Raw genomic sequence first — 17,383 nt, forward strand, 5'->3', positions numbered from 1 at the left:
GGGGAGAGTCAGTTGAGTGGGCGCAGCCCAGTAGGAAGTTGTGTGTGGACTCGGGGAAGGAACATCATCTCCCGGAAACGGTGGAACAACATACGAGTAAGTACGGCTCTCTTGTACTAAAGCACCTCATTCAGTACCCTTGGCCTCTAGTAGGGAATATAGTTAGGGAGTGTCTTATTTAATTAATTCAATAAAGTCATATATTAAGGGTTATTAAATGTGTGTTCATGGTTCCTTGTCGTAGTGATATTGGGCCTACCGTCCCCCCAGCTTGCCCCAGTGACTTAGTGTTCTTAATTATCCCGTACTCCTCCCCCCGTTCGTCTTCCGTGTTGAGTTGTTAGTATTGGGTGTGTCCCGCCTTATTCTTGTGTACCCTATAGTTCCCAAGTGGTCAGGATTATTCGAGTGTCAGGCCAGGATTGTCGGAAAATCCGACACCATTTAATAATCATACAGATAATAGCTGTATTACCAACAAGTTACCCATAGAAAACGTAACTTGTAGTGGAATTACCGTCTATAGAAAACGGGATATCATCACCACATACTATTATAAATCACCACCTATTATGCTGGGAATTATTCTTAAATACATTAGTCTTTGGACTTTACCATCATAAAAACATCTTATATAAATTAACTTAATTATCAATATTAAAGTAGAGTAAATGTGACCCTTCTATCACTTTCTGAAATCTGGACAATGTAAGCTAGGCATCAGAGTGAGGGAGGAGGGCAGCCATTGTTTATACTAGACCAGAGGCTCGCAGGAGCAAATACGGCTCCTGTTAATTTTACTTGGACGTAGTGTTATGGAAACCAAAGGTGTAACATTTTCAACACACTGTCAACAAATCAAGTTAAGTGTTCTTTCCGAAACCCAATATCTTTCATTTATGGCCATTAATGTCATTATATAGGGTGAACCGGTTAGAGCACGTGGAAGCCTCAAACTAAAGGTAATTAAGCCAGGTCTTCAATGTTCCATGTACAGTATTTTCTCTGATATAGCTTGTCATATATAGGTATCTGGCTTCACAGTTAGGGCCCTTTTGACAGGTCAAGACGAGTAAGCAAGATTTTGTGCACCAGTTACTGGGTGATGGAAGCTACCTCAAAGAGGATAATTTGGTGTCTACACCCTAGTTATACCTGGTGGACTAACCTGCTGTACTATAAGATAAGGAACCTCTTCAATGTATGTAGTCTATTACTGTAGTTTGATTGGCTGCATATATATTAATTTAATAAACCCCCCTAATGTGTAGAGGATCGATTTGTGAGATTATGAGATTATTGCAGAAATACAGTCCATTTATCATTATACAAATTGCTATCGAAGTATATAAATTAACGTAAATATAAATTCATATAAATTAAATAAATATAAATCTCACAGGTCGGTTCCCACAAGGATCCTTGTACCGTTCAATTGTCCCCTACACCTGTCCTGGTAGGTTATTCAATCTGCAAGACCTACGACTCTCACTCCGGTCCCCTGTCCGGTAACTCAGGGTGGTGGCAGCATCACTCGGTAACTCATACGATAGGCGGTGACTACGATTATCTCTATCTTCCTGTCTCTCTCTCCCTCACTCTGTCTCACTCTCCCTCGCCCTCACGCGTTCTCGTTCTCCCTCCCTTGCTCTCGCTCTGCCTCACTTTTCCTCTCTCTCTCCTCTCTCTCTCTCTCTCTCTCTCTCTCTCTCTCTCTCTCTCTCTCTCTTTCTCTCTCTCTCTCTCTCTCTCTCTCCTGTTTACTGGTTTACGTCTTCGTATGACGGCCCGAGTGTTAACATCTTACATGATCAATAGCATCTGTTATTACCATAGAAAGAGCGGAGATTGCACGGTTAGCTCCAGTGGTAGTAGCGGAGTGCGCGGTCGAGATAGATAAAAGGCGAGATATTACCATGTGGGTCATTACAATGGTGGCTTAGCGGTGGTGAACATTGTTTTACAGTGTTCAGTCTCACGCGTCTTGTGCCATTCGGTGTAGCTATTAAGTAGTTTTAAGCGGTGGTTCTGTTCAAATTATCGCGATTGACTGATTTACTCCAATTGAACGCGATAATCTGAGGTGTACTGGTATTGTACAGCATGCTAGTGTGGACTAGTGTGTCAGTTGACTCACGTCTAGGGACGCCTGGCGTTTGAAGTCTGGTCACAGGAGTGGCAAAAGTTTTGAGTTGTTGACCGGCGAAGAAGCTAGGGAAACACTCTGGGTCACGTGATGTGGCTGTAGGTTTAAGGAGTAAGAGTTAAGCTCATACGAGCAGTAATTACAGTTTCTCGATAGGAAGTACAAATAGTTTCTATCAGTGAATTATTGTTAATGAATAGTGCGTGGGAAATTGTGTAGTGGTATCGCGTAGGAGAAATTGTCTCAACGCGGTGAAAGTAATATCGATTATTATCTGTCATAAGAGCAGGCAGATTGAAAACTAAGTAGTTTTTTTTTTGGTTTAGAAGTGAAATTGAAATTACCATCCTTGTTAAGTAAAAGGGGCTGTTTATAACAACGTTGTGAGTTTTTGTCTTGTTCTCAGTGAATCATTGTTAGTTCCAAAGATTTTTTTTTTTTATTTTTTTCAACATTTTTGGGTCAGCGCTAGTCCGGTGAACTATTCGTTCGGACGTAGTTTATTGGCATCATGAGTTCAGATAGGACTTTAAGGAGTCAGGGAGGGCTTAGCCAACGGAACCTTCTAGCAGTACAGTTTTCAGAGGATCAGGCTGAGGCCGCACGTAGGGACTTAGCCATGACATTGTATAATTCCTCAGATGTAGTGGAAGTTGAAATGTTGAGACCGAGACAGGCTATCCAAGTGGAAAGCACGGTTCAGGAGTCAGGTGACGATCCACAAGGTGCAGGTGATGGGGTCACATCAGGTCACATGCTGGGTAGCCGTCCTTTGTCCACCCCTGATACTCAGCAGCCTAATGACATCACCCCTCCCCCACTTCCCCGCAGACCGACCCCCCAACCCAACACCCCAGGGGCGCGGCGGCCTGCACCTTCCCCACATACCCTGCCCCAACCACCCCCTCTCCCACCTTACCCATCCTCAGAAATTAGGAAGCGCCTCTCTGAACCCCTATATGTGAACCTTCCGGCAGGGCGCGTACATACGCCTACCCAGGGGTCCACCCAGGGGTCCGGTCAGGTGACTGTCCCCACCAATACCACCCCACCTCTCCCCCCTCGCAATCCCAACCTTGGTCATACGACCAAACCCTCCCCTACCATCCCATGTCTTGCCCAGAACCAACCCCTAGAATCCCCTGCCTCACACCATCACCCTACCCAACCCTCCCCCCCACCTGACCATCACTATAACCCTACCTTACACCAACCCTTCCCTCCCCATTACCAACCCTTCCCTAACCATTGCCAACATCTACACTCCATGCCCCCTGCGTCTCATGGTATGCGTCAGCCCCCATTTTCATAATTCTCATTGCCTAGACCAGTGTTACCCAAACTAATTTGCAAAGAGTTACCAACAAATATAGTGGAACGTAACCGGAAAATAGACGACTGGCTAGGGCAAGTAGGTTCAGGTTTGTCAGCTGCCCAGGATGACTGGGTGAAAATTAATTTAGCAGCGGGAGCGTGTATAGACCCTAATGGTTCAATAATGCAGGACCAAGAGTTTCAATATTTGCAAACATGGCCAGAGTTTGTGTCAGCAATTAAGAGACGATATAAAGAGAAAATAACAGAGGAAACAGCTAATAGGTATTTAGCTAGTTTAAAACGAGGCCCAAACGAAACTCTCAAGGACTTTGGAGCTGGCATATTGCGTAGAGTGCGTGACTTGAGGCATGAATTAGGATACGATGACCTGAGAATTAGTCAGAAGGCTAAACAACTGTTGTGTATGTCAATCCCCGGGACACTTGAAGCTCACGTTTCAGCTGCAAGTGTAACGATGGATTACTACAGTTTAATAGAGTACGCTACGGACTTACAGAATATTCAGGGGTAGTGTAAGTATACAACTGACACCAGACAATCCTCTTATGTCCAAGCGGTAGATACGAACAATTCGCATCGTGTTAAGGAGAGTGTAGGTAACTCTCACAGCAACCAGAGGGGAGGGCACCATAGAGCAGGTCTGCCTCCTCACTGGTACTACACTTATGACCCCAGGTGTTGGAGTTGTGGCGGACGCGGCCACAAACGAGAGGATTGCCCCAATAGTAAGGAGGAATTATGAGATAAGGCCCCCAAGGAGGAAGGGCGGCCCACTTTTGAAGTGAGGGTGTGCGGGAAGAGGTTGACTGCATTCTTGGACACTGGTAGTCAGGTAACCATCATTAAGATGGACTCATTTAGGACCTTCAGTCAGGTGCGCCTTAAGGAAGGGGGTGCACAATTAACAGCTGTCAATGGTCAACACTTTGACGTTCTGGGAAAATGTATTTTAACTTTTAACATTGAAAAAGATAAACCTTGTATTCATGAGTGTACTGTGGTGGATAATGTAACATTCCCTGGTGATATATTGTTAGGTATGGATTTTTTGAAACGATTTACATATTCTTTGACATCGGAGAAGGGAGCAAGACACAGTAGGCTACAGTTGGGATCTGTGTCTTTCCCAGTAAAGTTAATTGATCACCCTCCCATGATTGCTTCAATTCAACGAGCACCTAATTATGTAAACCTTCCTAAACAATTGTTCAAGTCTCTTCAAGACCCTGACAAGAAAACATGTAGACTACATGCTGTACACAGACAAGTATGTCCACCACGGTCATTTAAGTTTATTAAAGTCGCCGTAGGAAGAAACATTCAACCCGGAAGTACCCTTCAGGTAGCTGGCAGAATTGATAAGTTGATGATACCATATACTCTGGTATCTGAACATGACAAAGGTGCGATAATACCAGTGGTCAACCTCTCTCACAAACCTTATCGCTTTAGGGTAGGCGATAGTCTGACACAAGGAATTGTGGTAAATTTAACAGAAATAATAGTCAGATACCACACAAACATCGACTGTAACAGCGCAATGTAGCGCATTGAACGTAAGAGACGAGGAGTCACACAGTAAGATCGGTAAAGAAACCCCGTTATCTCCTCAAGATAAGGAAATGGTGGACAAATTAATAACTGCTCTAGATTTGACTCATATGTCACCTGCTGAACGTAAACAGGTACGGGAAGTCCTCCGTAAATTTCCTAGGTTATTTGCGACCGAGGATGAGGAAATAGGCTACCTGCCTCAAGTCGAACACACCATTCCAACAGGTGATAATCCTCCGGTCCAAACACGTCAATGGAGACTCCCAGAGCAGGCGAAACAACTTATTAGAGATGAGTGTAGAAAGATGGTGAGACAGGGCGTTATAGAAGAAAGCACATCACCGTGGCTTTCCCCAGTAGTGCTAGTACGCAAACCTGATGGTAGTTACAGGTTCTGTGTAGATTACCGCAAAGTGAACGAAGTGATAACAGCGGACGCTTATCCTCTGCCTCTCATTCAAGAAATCATAGACCAGTTTGGCACAGCTAAGTACTTCTCGACACTTGACGCAAAGTCAGCGTATTGGGCCATACCAGTTGCAAAGCAAGACAGAGAAAAAACAGCATTTTCGGATGGTGTTAGGACTTACCATTTCAAGCGTATGCCATTTGGATTAAAAACAGCTCCTTCATCTTTTCAGAGGGCGATAAATTATATTCTAAGCCCTGTTCCTGGTAGGCACTCATTGGCGTACCTTGATGATGTTGTAGTGTACTCTAGAACTTTTGATGAACACCTCCATGATTTGACAGAGACCTTGTCGCTGTTGAACAAGGCGGGGTTCAAATTGAACGCCCAAAAGTGTACCCTGGCGGCTCAGAAATTCAAATTTCTGGGTTTTCAGGTAAGCACAGATGGAATACGCCCTGATCCGGACTCTTGTCGCGCTATTGCTGAAATGCCAACACCAAAGACAGCAAAGGACGTGAGAAGATTTCTGGGTGCAGCTGGGTATTTCCGTCGACACATAGAAGGTTTTGCGAGAACGTCAGCTTCACTGACGAATCTCACTAAGAAAAATGTTAAGTTTGTATGGACCCGAGAGCATGAGGAGGCTTTTGAGAAGTTAAAATCACAATTGAGTACTACTCCAGTTTTAGCAATTCCTAACTTTGAGAAAGATTGGGAAGTCCACACTGATGCAAGCGGCATTGCCATAGGTGGCTGTTTAATTCAGCGTGACTCGGAGAACAACCCGTACCCGGTGGCTTACTTTAGTAGGAAAGTGAAAGGACCGGAAGTAAGGTACTCAGCCACTGACAAGGAAGCTTTAGCTGTAGTAGAGAGTGTAAGGTATTTTGAGCCTTATTTGTTTCAGCGTCACTTCATAATTTATACTGATCATCGAGCATTGACCCACATTTTTAAGAAAAAGACACGTTGCCCGAGAATGACAAGGTGGGGTCACGAACTGTCAGCACACTCGTTTCAGATATTGTATAAGCCTGGTCCATCTCATGTTGTTCCTGATGCGTTAAGTAGGAACATTGCCACCATCAATATGAATGTAAACATTGAAACGATTGCGAGCGATAAAATGAGAGAACTTCAGATGAAGGAACAGCGATGGAAGGAAATTATTGAACATCTGGAAGGTGGGAAATATCCTTCGAGAAAACAAAGTACCTCTTTAAATGACTTTGCACTCAAAGAAGGAGTGTTGTATCATGTAAATGCCCAGAAAGACAGGGCGTTGTTTCAGCTAGTTATCCCTGACGCATTAAAGCCTTCAGCGTTAAAACTTGCGCATGCGTCAAAGATTGCAGGTCACCCGGGAGTGCACAAAACTTACACAAAGGCCAAGTCATTATTTTATTTCCCAGGGTTATTATCACATGTAATTAAGTACGTCAGGTCATGTGGGAACTGTCAACGACGCAAAGGTACTCCTAAAGTACAAGCCCCACTCCAGGAATTCTCAGAGATAGCAGAACCCTTGGATCGGGTGGGGGCTGATTTAATTGATTTACATAGTAGCAATTCAGGCAACAGATATGCGCTAGTTCTAGTGGACCATCTGTCCAGGTATACCACTCTAGTAGCCCTTCCCAGGAAAGACCCCCAAACAGTGGCAGATGCATTTTTAGCTAGGGTTGTTACTGTGTTCGGTCCGCCTAAAGTTCTAGTATCTGACAGGGGACAGGAGTTTATTGGTAGCTTATTTCAGGAAGTATGTAAACTCTTAGAGACAACAACAGCGCTAACAACAGCATACCATCCCCAGACGAACGGCATGGTGAAACGAACTAATAGAACGGTGAAGGATATGCTTGCCATTTTAGCAGAGAATGACCCGGCCACTTGGGATGAACAGTTGCCCTTTGTTCAGTTTGCACTAAACACCGCAGTGCACCAGTCAATAAATACTCAACCACTCTTGCTGTTTACTGGACACTCGTGTAATTTTGCGTCAGGTCTGCTTAACAGACATACTATTAGTTATGGAGAGGATTATCCTTCAGAAATCCTCACCAAGATGATGAATGCATGGAGGATAGCAGCTGAAGCATCAAAGAAAGCAAGGACACGGTATGCCCATTATTATGATAAGCAGATACAACCATTAAGAGTGAAAGAGGGAAGCCTAGTGATGCGGTTGAATGAGTCAGCGCCCGCCAATCAGAGTAGGAAGTTAGCAGCTAGATGGCGAGGCCCTTATAGAGTTATTAAGAAACTAGGCCCAGTAAATTTCATAATTAAGGGTATATTTGAAGACCAGGTTGAGATGTATATATTTAGATAGGGTAGCTTTTTTTCGAGGCATGTGCTAGTTCCTTTGTGGTCTGGGATAAGAAAAGCCATGTTCGAGTTCCTCGCCCACGGTTTTTCTTAAACCGGGACATTGGGGGATATGTAACAAGAGAGCAGTACATAGTACATGAACATCATAACAGCATGAACAGGCCACGTGGAGGATGAACAACCCACAGGCGCCAGACAGGCGGCGGCAGACAATGTAAAAGTTACACCTCTGTTCAAGTTAGCCATAGAGTCAGGTCAACGGTCATCGAATCACAAAGAGGTCAGAGTTGATGCCGTCATGAAAATCTTCAGGGATTAACCCCTAAACATCAAAGGTAGAACCCTCATGTTCAGCTGAGGAGCAACAGATCAGGGGAGAGTCAGTTGAGTGGGCGCAGCCCAGTAGGAAGGTGTGTGTGGACTCGGGGAAGGAACATCATCTCCCGGAAACGGTGGAACAACATACGAGTAAGTACGGCTCTCTTATACTAAAGCACCTCATTCAGTACCATTGGCCTCTAGTAGGGAATATAGTTAGGGAGTGTCTTATTTAATTAATTCAATAAAGTCATATATTAAGGGTTATTAAATGTGTATTAATGGTTCCTTGTCGTAGTGATATTGGGCCTACCGTCCCCCTTGCCCCAGTGACCTAGTGTTCTTAATTATCCCGTACTCCTCCCCCCGTTCGTCTTCCGTGTTGAGTTGTTAGTATTGGGTGTGTCCCGCCTTATTCTTGTGTACCCTATAGTTCCCAAGTGGTCAGGATTATTCGAGTGTCAGGCCAGGATCCTTGTACCGTTCAGTTGTCCCCTACACCTGTCCTGGTAGGTTATTCCATCTGCAAGACCTACGACTCTCACTCCGGTCCCCTGTCCGGTAACTCAGGGTGGTGGCAGCGTCACTCGGTAACTCATACGATAGGCGGTGACTACGATTATCTCTATCTTCCTGTCTCACTCTCCCTCACTAGTGTCTCACTCTCCCTCGCCCTCACGCGTTCTCGTTCTCCCTACCTTGCTCTCGTTCTCGCTCTGTCTCACTTTTCCTCTCTCTCTCTCTCTCTCTCTCTCTCTCTCTCTCTCTCTCTCTCTCTCTCTCTCTCTTCTGTTTACTGGTTTACGTCTTCGTATGACGGCCCGAGTGTTAACATCTTACATGATCGATAGCATCTGTTATTACCATAGAAAGAGCGGAGATTGCACGGTTAGCTCAGTGGTAGTAGCGGAGTGCGCGGTCGAGATAGATAAAAGGCGAGATATTACCATGTGGGTCATTACACAGAGACTCTGAAGGGTGAGACAAGGAAGCAGTCCGAGAATCCCGCAGCCTAGATCAAACTTGAGAGGGAACCAAATTGGACTTTTTGACATCTTAGATGTACTATATAGTCGTAATGGCTTCGTGCTTTCCCCTGATAATAATTCTTCCATTTCTCAAGGAACCCAAACCCGGAGAGCTGGGAAAGAACCAAAACTCTAGTGAGCAGAAAAGCGGACTGGCTGGGAGCCCATACCAGCCAGTCGTTGAGGTACGCCAGAACCTGAACCCCCTAAGAGATGCAGACAGGCCACAACGACCCGGGTAAGGCGTGTGAACACGCGAGGTGCCAGATTCAAGGCAAATGGAAGGCAATGAACGTGGAAAGCCTGACGCTCTACAACAAAACCGAGCCAGTCCCTGAACCTTGGATGAATTGGGACGTGCTAATACGAGTCCTGGATGTCCAGGGATACAGTCCAAGCACCCGGTTCCAACAGAAGACGGACCTGGGACAGAGTAGTCATTCGAAAGGAGGGGCAATAAACCCGCGGGGTTCAGACGGGACAAGTCCAGAATGAATTGGAGGACTGCTCAGTCTCGTTTCGGAACCGGAAACAGGAGGGGAAACCCACCTGAGGGACGGGGTCATTTCGACCACGCCCTAGCGAACCCACTCTGAAATGACTCAACAGAGCGCAAGAGAAGTGGCCTGCTCCACCAACCCCAAACCCCCTGAAGAAGGATGGGACCACCCAACACCATAGGAGGCTGCTCAAAACGACCCGAAAGGCCCACAAATCATGGGACCAGGTGTGAGCAAACAGAGCGAGACTCCTCCCCAGATGTCAATGGGACGAACTGCAAATGAGCCGACGCCCCTTACGTGAACGCGACCTCCACGAAGAACGATCACTGCACCGACCAGATGAAGACGGTTCCGAAGGCTGTGCCGGCTCCGAAACTCGCACCACTGGCCTACCAAGACGGGAGGAACCCCGATCCCTGGCATGACCCTTCTGGTAAGACCCCACAAAGGCCCCCCAGAGAACCAAAAAGTCCGACATGGAACAAAAACTGGAAGCTGCCTGCTGATACTGCACCACGGCAGACTCTGCAAACAGCAATGGACAAAAAGGTGACGAAAACCTAAGAGCCAGGGCCCAAGCAGATTCCTTGGAGGTAGCAAGCACGGAAAGCAAAAAACAGTGACACCGCATCCCACAGGATCAGCTGGTTTCCCTTCAAAGCTTTAAAATAGCAGACGATGCACGCACCACCGGGACCAATGCACTAGATCCAGGATCTGCCCCAAGCACAGCCACGTCCTCCTCAAGCCAGTCTGAGGATGGCTGAAGAAGGGAAAAGAACCGCAAGACCGACGCCAACAGGCCACGAGCGTGCAAGTCCTCAGCGACCAGTGCAGGCAAGAGAGGGTGGGAACCTGCACATAAAGCTGCACAATGTCGACATACCAAGGAAGGGTAGGGGCGAACAAGCACGCATAAAGGTACTCAACGTCGCTCCCCAGGAAAACCTGGACCACCGTATGAGCCTCGTATGAGACCACCGCGTGGAACAGACAGAACATATGCCAAGCCTCCAACGAGAAAAAGGGGCAGTCCCCAAGGCAGGATGACTCTGGAACCTCATAATGTATCCAATAAGGAAACGATGATCCAAACACGAAGGAAGAAGGATTCATTATGGAGACGTAATCCGGGTCGCGCAGGCGGTAAAGCACAATGGCCTCCCACACCACATGAGGCGGAATGCAGGAGGCTGAAAACCTCCAGAAGGACGGGAGTGAAGAACTCAAGGGATTACGGAACCGAACCAGGAGAGGGACTAACACCAAATCCAACTCGTACGAGGAGGGAGGAAAAGAAAACCCCACTTCCTGTAACTGCAAGCACCGCTCAGAGGGTACAAAAATCCAAGCAGGGTCCAACGGGCTTCAAGGGCTCTCCATGTCAGCCCCTCCCTTGCTCTGGGAACCTCCCCATGAGGACCCGGCGTCGAGCCATCCTCCAAATCCCCTACCTCAAAAGAAAAGGTAGGAGCAGCCGATAAAGCAGGAACGAAGGGGGGCCCACTTGTCAGACCCAGAAGCTCCGGCTGGCGGAACATGCTCGAAAACCTCCATCAGCACCCTGGAAGGGGCATCCCCAAAACTGCTAGTCTCAACACCAGCTAGACCCCGGCCCCGACCCCGAAACCCTTAGATGCTTCGGAGCCGGAAGCAGGGGGAGGGGGAGAAGAACCAGGACGAACAACAGAAGGGGAAGGACAAGGGGGAACGGACTGAACCAAAGTCGAAGCGACTATAATACCCTCCACCCCCAAGTTTGAGTCCCTATAATCAAAATGAAGCAGTCTTCAGGTATCAACTAACCTAGCGCGTTGCAGCAACCTAAACCGAGCATGCAACGCCGAAGCTGCCTGCACTCGAATAACACTATCAGTGGACTGGGTGTATTGAAATATAAACAAGGAACAAAACTCGCAGGACTCCGGGTCGAAGGTGTCTCCGACTCAACAGGCAGCATGACGGAGGCACACTTGGTGATTGTCACCCTGAGACAAGGGGAGTGAGCAACCTTCAAACTCACACGAAGCGAGAGGGGACCCAGGAGTCGCATCCATCGAACCAAAGCACCCCCGCGGGGTTTCCCAGGGGCTCATAGTTGCATAATCTTGCTAAGGGAAGCCCATGCTGGGAGGGCACTATTAATCAGCTCCCAAAGTTACCAAACAAACTGCTACAGCTGAACACCCGGGACATATGCACTCACTGGGGCCTAGTGGAGGACCACCAAGATATAAATGAGTGTGACCAAAACCAAGGGGCAGACTAGAGCTCCCTACCAGGCAGGAAAACAAAAAAAAAATAAAAAAAACGCACAAGGACAACATATCCAGGCGGGACAGAGCCGGCTGCTATGAGAGGTTAAAACTAGCTGCACAGTACCCTGCATCCCAACCAGTAATGAAACTACCCCCTGCCGAGAGGCAAGCAGAAGTGCAAGAAACACCCCAGCTGACTCTAAGGGCGGTCATTCACTGAGCAGCAAAAGACCTTGCATTTGTGGAAGGTGGCCCCAAGCCTCAAGGGCAGTACTTACAGATCACCTAGGGAAGGGGACCCTATAGACGCAGGCAGCCCGAGTACTTGCGAAATAACTTCTGGCTCTCACACCACTGTTGCGAGTAAACCTTATACTTGCTCCACTCTCTCATTTCCTTAATGACAAATTAATTAGCACTACTTATGACTACTCAAATCCTTTCCCTAATTACAGGTAACACTCTTTTCATCGAGTTGGAGGAAGCTGAGGTATAGTCACCAAATATAAGCAAGCTTGAAGTGAATAACCAACAGTACAAATTTCCACAGTCAAGAATGTAGCACTTGGCGTATGCAGTTCTAATTGACCCCAAGACACTACAGCTTCGACACAGAGAAGACAGCAGACTAGGACCTTATCGAGCTACACCGCTCTCGCTCCCCATCAAGTTTAGACACTTACGATTCCCCATCAAGCCGCCATGCTCTCCCACATAGAGCTCCGTGACTCTGGCCTCTCTGCTCTGCTCTAAGCTCCGCGTCAACGTCTACGACACTGCTGTATCCAAGACTACTAAATAAATATGAAACCCACTAAACACTATGTATCTAATCTACTCAACAACGTAACATAAAAGTACGTTACATTGGTGACATCAGAGAGTTTCGACGATACCCAGCCACGACGAACTACAACATGGACTCTCACTGGACCTCTGCTACTGCATGCTGTGGACCGCTGCCACCTGTCATGGAACGCTGCCTGCAACCTCACGACAGCTATGATTTTCACCGCGATTATCTCTGCATGTTCATCTGCTACAACTTGCTGCACCGCGATCGTTACTTACTCATACGTTACACCACCAATGAGACAGCATCACACCACAAGGCACAGAACTGGAAACACAGGACCCAGAGGTGCACGACCCTGCCAGTTCACATCAGCCACAGAACTGCAGGGTGGATTGCCGGCACGGGGCATAGCGGGGAACGTTGGGCAGACAGCGACGTGATGACTTATGCTCGTTTGCTCATTTTCATTTGGGGGAGTTCTGTCCACTAGTTCGGCATTCAGTAGCAATATTTTAACGAGAATATGGGTTTGTTTTGGGGCGCTTACCTTTTTGGGTGCCTGATCTGGTCGATGGCAGACATAGAATGCCTCCAACCACACAGGGTTTTTTTTATAGGCCATTGCTTATCTTGCCTCTCTGAGGGGCCCAGGGTCAAATACATTCATATCAGGTCGGTTAGCTCCGGGGAGCCGAAGGGGCTTCCCCCAGAAACTATCATGCAAGATGAACCTCACATTTATGGATCATCCAATAAAATTAGCAGACTTATAGATGTTACTACTGCTTGGCTTAGACTCGGTTACAAGTATCTCTGGGAATTGTCGTTATCTGCTGATGTAGACCTGACCAAATGTAAACTGTGTCAACAAAATTATTCGCACACCCTCCGTCACTATGTGATGGAGTGCGAAAAGATACGTGAATTCACAGACAACTCTATAGCAAATGTTCAAGAGATGTGTAAATATTTAATTCAAAATTACCTGCTGCCAGAAGTCTTGGCCAAATATCCCCAGTTTGCTAACTGTAGGTAGTATCTGAGTAATTGTAACCTATCCATCGCTGCCCATTGGATGGGGGGCGGTGTGTAGGGTAAGCATATCAATTGTGATACTAACTCTCCACATATGTCAGTTGCTTAAATTAGGAAACTGTACTTGTGGTCGGTCTCGAGCCCATTGTTGATGTGACAATGTTCATTGAATTTTGTAACTAGATCATCAAAATTGTAACTTGGTTAGCTCTATAAATTGTGGGGCTCAGTCCCTGAGCCCATTATGTGCCTCAGTCCCTGAGCCCATTATGTGCCTCTTAACCCTTTCTACTACCGCACACAAGATGGGTATGGGGTGCAAAATAAATGCACTAAACTAACTAACTCCTACACGAGTTAACTTTGCGATGATCTTTACCAGGAGACAACTTGTTGACGGCACTGAGTGTGGCTCGACAAAGTGAGATGGTGCAGGTTGGCCATCAGGTAATTGTTGTTAAGGCAGTTGCTGAGGCAGCTTCAGCTGTAGCAGCACAGCACCTCAAAGTCTTCTTTTATGATGCCGACTACCAGCAAGGGCTTCACAACCAGGTGAGATGCCATGATATTTATGTACAATAAAGGTTCCATGTTCTGACAAATATGTATTGTTCATGTCAATATTTAGGTGCATAAGCTGACATAACACTTGTTTATTTTAGAGTAAATTTCTCCCGCTGCGAAACGACAAGTACGTGCTGGCTACAGACGGGGAGTCATTTGACTTGATCGCCAATGGGCAAGATAAGGACCTCTTCTATCGGCTGCTACACAAGGGTCGGATCTTTGCCAGAATGAAGCCTGAACAGAAGATCACAGTCGTGGAAACTCTTCAGCATCTTGGGTATAATTATTGAAATCTATTCCCAAGTTATTTTACTCTAACTTGCATGAAATTTATTTACATTTTGGGGATTATGCAAAAACAAGCCTTATAGGTAGGCCTACTTGTTACCTCTATCGAAAAGTGTAGGAAACAGGTGCACCTCAACATAATTCCCGTTGGCGGGATAGGAAGCCTGTACCATGGCTTGTACCAAGGTCTTATCTAGATTGAACTACTGACCTTTCCAGAAAATGCAACCCACATTAGTTGCCTAACTCCTGGCATATATTTACTGGAAGAAGAACAGAGGCAGAAGGTGAAAGGAAATGTGCCCATTTTCGTCCTGTCCGGGGATTGAACCAAGGATCCCCATTTTTAGTTTTTGAGTAAGGAACATAGACCTCTGTGTATAAAAAGCCATGCAAAAAAAGTGGGTATAGCTAGTGTTTACAATGATACTTAACCAGTTGAGTGATTCACACGCTTTGGTAGGTGCAACACCTCCCTTTTGCCTACTCTGTGACTCTTACAATGTCTACCCGCGAGTACCAGGATATACCCCTGCTCACTGAATCTCAGAGGATGAAGAAATGGTCCAGGCTTGGGGCCCAAAATGCACTACCGGTAAGGATATTGCCAATGAGGTTAATGGTATAATCCTGGCACATCTCTGGTGTGGCTATTGCCGATGAGGATGATGACTCTGGCTGGGCTCTATATAGTGTGTTTGTTGATGACTTCGTGGATGCTTCATCAACTTTGGAATTGGTTGTTATTGTTTGCTCAACTAGTAAGGTATGCGCGTTTATGAACCCTTGCACACTATCAGAGACTATCAACACCTCTTCTTTTGTAAAACGTTACGTTGATAATTATCTTAGTTTTGAGCAAGGGTGCAGCTCTTCATCTCCATGTCCACAACTCGTGTGTCTCCTGCTTACTGGGAGAGCCTTGGTTCCATCTAATCCCTGGGTGACTGGCAGGTCACGTGTCAAGGAGTCCTATTTCAGTCTACAGAATCGGCCACCAGGTATTGATGCATTGGCCCTGTGGACCAGGATGTCTCTTTGGATGAGATTATGCTTCTTCTTCTTCTCAATACGTGCAATTTGCATGAAGGTTTTTCCTCCCGATGACTGCACGAGTGGTGATGTTGATAGATGCGGCACTTTCGGTGGCATAGCAATGTTCAGAATTTAGCAGATGTTGGAAGTTATCGATGTCTTGTATTTATGTGAGGATAATGAGAAAAATAGACATATAAGTAGAAATGGACTTAGGATGGCAAAGATGAGGGGTGGTGTTAATGGTGCTATCCAAATGCTGATGTTTTAAGAAACGTGTGGCTTAGTCAAGAGACAGATTGTGAGTATGTTTGGGAGTTAGACGCAATTCAGATAAGTTAGGGTAGATTATGGTAGGGAGTACATTAAGTAACAAAGGGTTAATGAGTATAAGGTTAGATATTAGGTTGGGGTAGGCTAGGTTAGGTTAGGTATGGTTGGGGGTAGGGTAGGTTAGGTTTGGTTGGGGGTAGGGTAGGTTAAGTTTGGTTGGGGGGTAGCGTTGGTTAGGTTTGGTTGGGGGTAGGTTTGGTTGGGGGTAGGTTTGGTTGGGGGTAGGTTTGGTTGGGAGTAGGTTAGGTTAGGTTTGGTTGGGGGGTAGGGTAGGTTAGGTTTGGTTGGCGTAGGTTATTTGAAGAAGGGCTGTTATGTTGTATTTCAGATTTTTACATCTGGGATGTGATTACATCGGTCATCTTTGACGAGTTAGTAGTACACCATGTTGCATATCTGGAAGTAGTTGGAGGATGTGTCGTGGGAGAGTGTGGTTAATGTAATTTTCCAGTCAAAGTGCCAGGTCGTTGGGAAGTTTGTACAGCTGAGGATTTCTTACTCTTGGTGCTGGTGGTTGGGTTTTGAGGCAAGTCATCCTGGGGAGTGACTTTGGTAAGGCGTGCTAAGGAGTTATTTAGGAGTTTTTCCACCATCAATTCAAGCTACGTGTATCCGGCAATTGTAGCTGTGTTTGGGCGGATGTCATTGTCTGTAGATGTCGATGGGATGTCTGTTGGGTCAGCCTCGGGGATGGGTTGAGTTACTTGTGTAAAGAGTTTAATTAGAAGTCGGTCCAGTGTCTTTTCTAGAGCATTTTTAATGCTAGTGACAAGAGTTTTAACAAGATCGTGACTCAGTTGTACATTTTGTGGAAGAGGATTGGACTCTGAGGGTGCAAGATTGTTAGTGACAGACATATCAGGTACACACAAAGGTTGTGGCTGAGTGTGAGGTAGCGGTTGATGTGAGTTAGGTTGTTTTACTGCACGACTTTAATATTACAGGTTGATGGTAGGGAGAATCTTAGTTTTTGCTGCTGCTGTTATGTATGAAGGTCATTGCTTGAATGTAATGTTATGATCACCACCACGGTTTGAGCAGGTGAGTATATCTGATGCACAGTCTTGTGTAAAATGGGAACCAGAGCATTTCCCACATTTAATGTCTTTTGTGCAGCTTTTCGAGGTATGGATAAAACCTTTACATTTAAGGCACTGAGTGGGACGTGGTACGTACACCTCTAGTTTAAGGAGGAAGACGATACACCATACCCTAATAGGGGGAATGTAGGCTAGAAAGGTAAGCAGGCCAGTGCCTGTATCACTCAGTTCTCCGTTTGTTCTTCACATAATTTGTTTGACTCCGAAAATTGGAATGTCATCTGTTTGAAGCTGTGCCATGATGTCGTCTGCACTTATGTCTACAACATGTCGGATTACATATTTAGCTAATCGGTCTCCTAGTGTTTGGTAGCATTTGACTTTGTATCACACACACACAC

At 46.2% G+C, this 17,383-nt stretch overlaps 1 protein-coding gene across 4 annotated transcripts in view; it reads left to right on the forward strand.

The window, feature by feature from the left end:
* The window catches only part of LOC123745939 (polyamine-transporting ATPase 13A3), a 193,840-nt gene that overhangs the window by 119,393 nt on the left and 57,064 nt on the right, over positions 1-17,383 (forward strand). For all 4 annotated transcript variants that reach the window (XM_069314070.1, XM_069314068.1, XM_069314071.1 and 1 more), the window contains exons 16-17: positions 14,102-14,271; positions 14,382-14,563. In XM_069314070.1, the coding sequence (XP_069170171.1) occupies positions 14,102-14,271; positions 14,382-14,563 (352 nt within the window). The remainder of the gene's footprint in view (positions 1-14,101; positions 14,272-14,381; positions 14,564-17,383) is intronic.

Source organism: Procambarus clarkii, chromosome 78, assembly GCF_040958095.1.
Source record: "Procambarus clarkii isolate CNS0578487 chromosome 78, FALCON_Pclarkii_2.0, whole genome shotgun sequence".
In the NCBI taxonomy this organism is placed as follows: Eukaryota; Metazoa; Arthropoda; class Malacostraca; order Decapoda; family Cambaridae; genus Procambarus; species Procambarus clarkii.